Source organism: Lemur catta, chromosome X (assembly GCF_020740605.2).
Source record: "Lemur catta isolate mLemCat1 chromosome X, mLemCat1.pri, whole genome shotgun sequence".
NCBI classification, from domain to species: domain Eukaryota; kingdom Metazoa; phylum Chordata; class Mammalia; order Primates; family Lemuridae; genus Lemur; species Lemur catta.
In genome coordinates this window covers 17,987,672-17,993,671 of record NC_059155.1, presented here as the reverse complement: position 1 = coordinate 17,993,671, position 6,000 = coordinate 17,987,672, and the positions used below count along the sequence as shown (strand labels likewise).

The 6,000-nt window shown below is 38.8% G+C and overlaps 1 protein-coding gene across 3 annotated transcripts in view; it reads right to left on the bottom strand.

Moving 5' to 3' along the window:
• Positions 1–709: 709 nt before the first annotated feature.
• The window catches only part of PLS3 (plastin 3), a 75,423-nt gene continuing 70,132 nt past the window's right edge, over positions 710–6,000 (bottom strand). For all 3 annotated transcript variants that reach the window (XM_045538306.1, XM_045538305.1, XM_045538307.1), the window contains exons 13-17: positions 5,419–5,533; positions 5,062–5,195; positions 4,131–4,254; positions 3,747–3,871; positions 710–1,950 (exon numbers count right to left, since the gene is read on the bottom strand). In XM_045538306.1, the coding sequence (XP_045394262.1) occupies positions 1,818–1,950; positions 3,747–3,871; positions 4,131–4,254; positions 5,062–5,195; positions 5,419–5,533 (631 nt within the window). In that variant the 3' untranslated portion in view covers positions 710–1,817. The remainder of the gene's footprint in view (positions 1,951–3,746; positions 3,872–4,130; positions 4,255–5,061; positions 5,196–5,418; positions 5,534–6,000) is intronic.

The window sequence follows — 6,000 nt, the reverse complement described above, 5'->3', positions numbered from 1 at the left end:
TATATATATATATATATATATATATATATATATAAAAATTGGCTGGGCGTGGTGGTGCATGCCTGTAGTCCCAGCTACTCGGGAGGCTGAGGCAGTAGGATCGCTTAAGCCCAGGAGTTTGAGGTTGCTGTGAGCTAGGCTGATGCCACCATAGCACTCTACCCCCGGGCAACAGAGCAAGACTGTCTCAAAAAGAAAAAAAAAATGGAGGGATGATTTTGCCACCTAGGAGACATGTGGCCATGTCTGGAGACATTTTTGGTTGATACATCTGGGGGTGTAGTGTTCACATCTAGCAAGTAGAGGCCAGTAATATGGCTAAAGCTCCTACAATGCACAGGACAGACCCTCCCCATGCCACCTCCAAATTACTCAGCCCAGAATGTCCATAGTGCTCATGAGGTTGCGAAAATCTGCCATTAACTATTTCTCTTGCCTGGATGTTCAGATCCCCATTGTCTCAGGGTCGGTATAAAGATTGAGGGAGATGAGAAAAAAAAGAAAAAGGGATGAACTGGATAAGGACATTTTGGTAAACTGGAGAAACCATATTACTTCATTTTTATTGTCCTTAATTCAGTATCTCTACTTCTGCTCCCCAAACTCAAATTTAACAAACACCATTCTATAGAATGTACCAGAAGAAGAAAAAACACCTGACCAACATTGGCATACTTTTCAAGGGACTGGAACATGAAGAAGAGACTAATTATTATGTAAATGCCTTTATTTGAACTACTACATTGCTATCAGATTACATCACTTTTCAGAGTTAGAGTAACATGATCTTGAAAACTATAGCAAACAGCTTGACAAAGCAAGAGTACATTAAGTCCTACATATATAATTTTATTTTTAGTGACTGACATCTTCTTATTTTGGGTGAAAAATTAAAAAATATATTGTACACTTAGCATACTTGGCCTACTGAATCCTGTCTAAGTTCTGAGCACACTCTCTCAAGTGTCATATTCAACAGCATTTTAAATTTAAAGAGAGAGTTGGATGATACGGGTTTTTAAAACAAATAAGCATGGATTGAACCAAGTGATTTAAGACAAAATATTTCAAATGTTTACAGCTTGGGTGTGAGAGGGAAGATGCAAATTTAAGGTACATTTTTCCTCTACCTACAATGCGTGTTTTTCACTTACTTGAAGATCCCTTAAAAAAAGTAGCAAAATCAGCAGTCTTCTTTAATGTAATCAAAATATTCTTAAATGTACAAAAAAGGATCATGTAGAAAGAATACTGTAAAAAGATACTGATCTTAAGAATAAAAGAATAAGAAAAGCTTCTATTACATTCTGCACAGCCAGTTACTTCGGCAAATTTTCAGTACTACAAAGATAAGCAAAGGATACTCATATCCAAATACCCTCTGACCACAGTTCTCAAATAAGAACTAGCAGATTGGATGGAAAGCAAAATTACTGTCTAATAATATTCATATCCAATCATCTAAGTAAGACCCAAGAGAGGGACATTCTAAGAGGGAAAAAGATACATAGCGAGAAATAACACACAGCACGGGCAATGTCAAGGACAGCATTCTAGGAGGAAACGAGTAAAACGGTTTGGCTATGAGCATATTTCAGGTGTGCCTGACAAATCCAACTTTGACTACGGGAAAGAGGTGTTGTTTTTATTCCAACTCTTTCCCCTGAGGGCTCTCATGATGAGCTAGTCTCGTTAATCAAAACTAAAAGTCCTTTGAACGACCAAGAGTTCCTTAAGCCATGAGCACTTCACCTGGAAATAGCTGACCTGTGAATCATGCACCCGGGAGCAAGGTTGTTTTATTCAGATTGGTTATTTTACACTCTCTTCATTCCCCTGCCCATCAAACATGCAAACACGGTCATAACCATCTTGGGCTTCACTTCCACAAGGTCTTCGGGGAGAGCGTACACTCTGGCTCCGATTCTTCTAGCCATTGACACTGCGTACCTAGTATTTGGGGGAAACAAAAATGAAGATGAAATTCTCGTCGGTTAAGGATACCATAGGAGGCATCTATTTCCTCTTATATAATCATTTGGCTGGGATGCAGAAAATTCCCTATAGAAAGTTCAAATCAGAACGATTTCACTTTTTGTTTTCTGTTTGATTTTGGCTTTGAGTTCACTTTTAAATTACAGCAAGTTTTTAAACGCTGTTATCTGGGACTAATAATATTTATTCATTCCTTTTCTCCAATGTGAAGTGAGAATTAAGCTTGAAGCACTGACTTTTTATATGAAAATGAAATTACACATATAAAAATAAAATTACCTAGGCTGGCTATACAATCAATGCTGATATTCTCATTGCACATGTAGTAAGTTAGGACACTCTCATGTGATGTTAGAGATATGAGGTAGGAAACAATGCCAGATGCAAAATCCAAGTTGCTTAGGCAGATGCAGTGAATGTTTCCAAATACTCAAGGGAGGGGAGAAAGCCTACAATTTACCTGGACACAGTGGCTGGACCAAGGACTGGAAACGGTAGACAAAGGAAGGGAAAAAAGACCTGACATGTGCAGCTAGGGAAATTTGCAGGAACACACCTCAATTAATCCATGAAACATTTCTAGGTCTATTGTAACAGGAATTTTTTTTTTTTTTTGAGACAGTGTGTCACTTTTTGCCCTGGCTAGAGTGAGTGCCGTGGCGTCAGCCCAGCTCACAGCAACCTCAAACTCCTGGGCTTAAAGCAATCCTCCTGCCTCAGCCTCCCGAGTAGCTGGGACTACAGGCAAGTGCCACCATGCCCAGCTAATTTTTTCTATATATATTTTAGTTGGCCAGATAATTTGTTTCTATTTTTAGTAGAGACAGGGTCTCGCTCTTGCTGAGGCTGGTCTCAAACTCCTGACCTCAAGCGATCCACCCGCCTCGGCCTCCCAGAGTGCTAGGATTACAGGCGTGAGCCACTGCGCCCGGCCTGTAACAGGAAATTTTAAAGATGATTAAATCATCAAGTTTCTGGAAAGAGAGTTTCAAGAGTTCTTTATATATTATAGGCATTAAAACTTTATCATATCTGCTACAAATATTTTTCACGGAAGAAAGAAATGATGTGTCTAACTCCAAGGTTTTGCAGGAATGCTTCTTGGCCATCCTATAAAGCACTGCTCTGGGTGGATTTCCAGTGTATACTGGTAAGGTTTTCATGGGTCACCCATGAAACCAGGTGACAGTGTAGGTCTTTGGCAAAGAAGCGAAGAGATGAGTGGAAAAGACCTAAATGCAGAAGAAACTTTCAAGGCATGGTCTTCTGCCGAGGGCTCGCAAGCATCCTGCCAATTTGGGGACCCAGGAAGATAAACAACATGTAGTAAGAATGATCTATGTACAGTAAAATAGATGTAAGTGGATAGCGTGTTTTAAAAAAAAGACTGAGGCGGAAAGATGAACACTCTAAGGTATGACTATCCTTAGCTCATTTCTCCTTGTTGTAAATTTGTACCTGATTTGAATTAAAACATACACTACATTATTTCTGTAATCTGCTAAAGCAACAATTGATTGAGCACCTAGTAAGCCAGGCACAATGCTAGGTCTTATGAATTTTTTCATTTCATCTTTATAAAACCTCTAAGGTAAGCATCATTGCCCCCAATTTACCGATGAGGAATCTGAGGTTCAAAGAGGTTCCCCCCAGGTGACACCCCTCTTTAGTGGCAGACCCTAAATTAGGATTCAGATCTGCCCAGCTGCACTGCTAGTGTTCTTTCCACAATATTATGCAGGCTCCCTTACTTGGCATTATTGTGCTTGTCATCTTCTGTTAGATTGCCGCTCTTAACAAGGTCATAGTTTATGCAGCCTGGCTGGATGGCATCAATTAAATCCACAACTGCCAAACTGGAGCTGATCGTCTTGTCCTAGTGTAAAAGGAGAACAAATCTGAGAATTCCAATATGTACAAATTAACATGTGCTTATTTATATAAAGTGTCCCAAACACAGCCTAGTGAATTAAAAGAGAATCTTGTCATTAGCCCAATAGTAATTCTTACAAAGAAACCAAAGGTTGTCCTTCCAAATGTTAGGTATTATTTAGCAATCATAATATTTAATATTTAATAGTCAATATATTTAATCATATTATCATAATATTTAATAGTCAAATATGGATTCTGACCTTAAAACTCTGAATGGAAGTTGATTTTCCAGCTTCACTCAATGTTCTGTTCACCCAGTTCACAATGATGTCATCATTAGCTTTCTGACCCTCTCCGAGGTCTTCCAGGACATTGAGGGTGTATCTAAGAGAAGAAGCAGAAGAAAAGCTCATAATCTACTTTATGAGAAAAAGAATGCAAGCGTCAGAAAGATGGTTTATCTTCCAGCCATGGTGGCTCACGCCTGTAATCCCAGCGCTTTGGGAGGCGGAGGCAGGAGGATCACTTGAGGTCAGGAGTTCAAGGCCAGTATGGGGAACATGGCAAGACCCCATCTCTCAGTCTCTGTCTCTCTCTATATATGCATACATATAAATAAATATTTAAAAAAGATGCTTTATCTTCCATTTCTTTTATTCCTTAGGTTTGAAAGACTAAAGATTTCATGGAAAGAGATTCACATTGAGTGAAAAAAATATTTCCAGGATTAGTGGCTTGCCACTGATCTACCCTTTGCAGCGGTGGGTAAGCCCAACAATCTACTGCAGGCACATTTTGTACTATTCCGACAGTGGTAATGACTTCAAATATAATAAGCCATGCTTTGGCTGGTACCCAGTCGTAACAAATGTTTTTCAGCGTTATAGTTAAGAGATCTTCATTTTCAAATGGATACATGGGGATGTTCATAATTTCGTTCTGACAATTGTTTTACTCACTGACACTAAATGAGGCTGAAGTCCACGTCAGGTTTCCTATTTAAAAAAAGGGAATAGTCATAGTTCTGCTGCCTAACTTACAAGGAAGCATTTCCCACTGAACTTTCAACATATATTCATTACTGAAACTCATTTCAGAGTCTAAATACATTTCAAAAGTGTAGTCATTAACGTTGACAAAATAATAAGGACTAAATCGCAGAGCTTAAACAGCTAAAATTGCGTACTCTACCTTCTCATCAGCTGCCAGACTAAAGCTAAAGTCAGAGTTGGGTTCCCATCATTCAGGTCTTGCCCTCCAATGCCAACCAGGGAGAATTTAGCAGGATGCTTCCCTAATTCAACAGCGTAGTTGCAGTTTTCTAGCTGCAAACACATAAGAGTAAATGGTTAAAGACTTTCACTTGTTTACTGTGCATACACGTGTGTGTGCACGCACCTATTGTGTAATGCTAGCTATTAGCACACAAAAACAAATAAGACACAGTTCCACTCCTCAAGAAGCTCCTAGGTAAGAGTTTTTGAAATAAAAGAAACAAATCAGGAATAAGAATAGTCTGTAACAAAGATATGTAACTTAATTATCTACCTTTTTCATGTTGGCTCCAAGTTTCGGGTATGGAGGTTTGTTAACCTTACTCCAGTCAACAGGAACTTTAATTCGTTCATATAACTGTAAGATCACCAGAGCATCTTGCAGGTCACTAATGATTGTAAAAAATAACTTAATCAGTGTTTTCAGACAGCTGGGCCTTTATTTTCCTTAAAAACAATAATACTACATACACTGTCAAACAAGATATGTAAAACCATAAATAATACCCAAGACTCATTGTGTATCAATCTGTGATGGAAACAGAGCTAAGACCATCTGATTCTCTTAGAAGTATTTATTGAGAAATTATTGTGAGCAAGGTACTGCCCTAGAGGGTGGGCACATGGGATAAAAATCCCTGTCTTCACATTAGAGTCAGAGAGATAGACAATAAACAAGTACATGGATAAATACATAAAATAATTTTGGGTGTATGTAAGTACTATGAAGAAAAAAAGGAACTAGGGTTAGGGGGTTAAAGAGTAGCAGGTGGTGGTCAGGAAATCTCTGCATCAGTGGCAGGATATGGTAAGGGTATGAGTCATTACACGTGGGCAAAGACATTCCAGGCTGAGA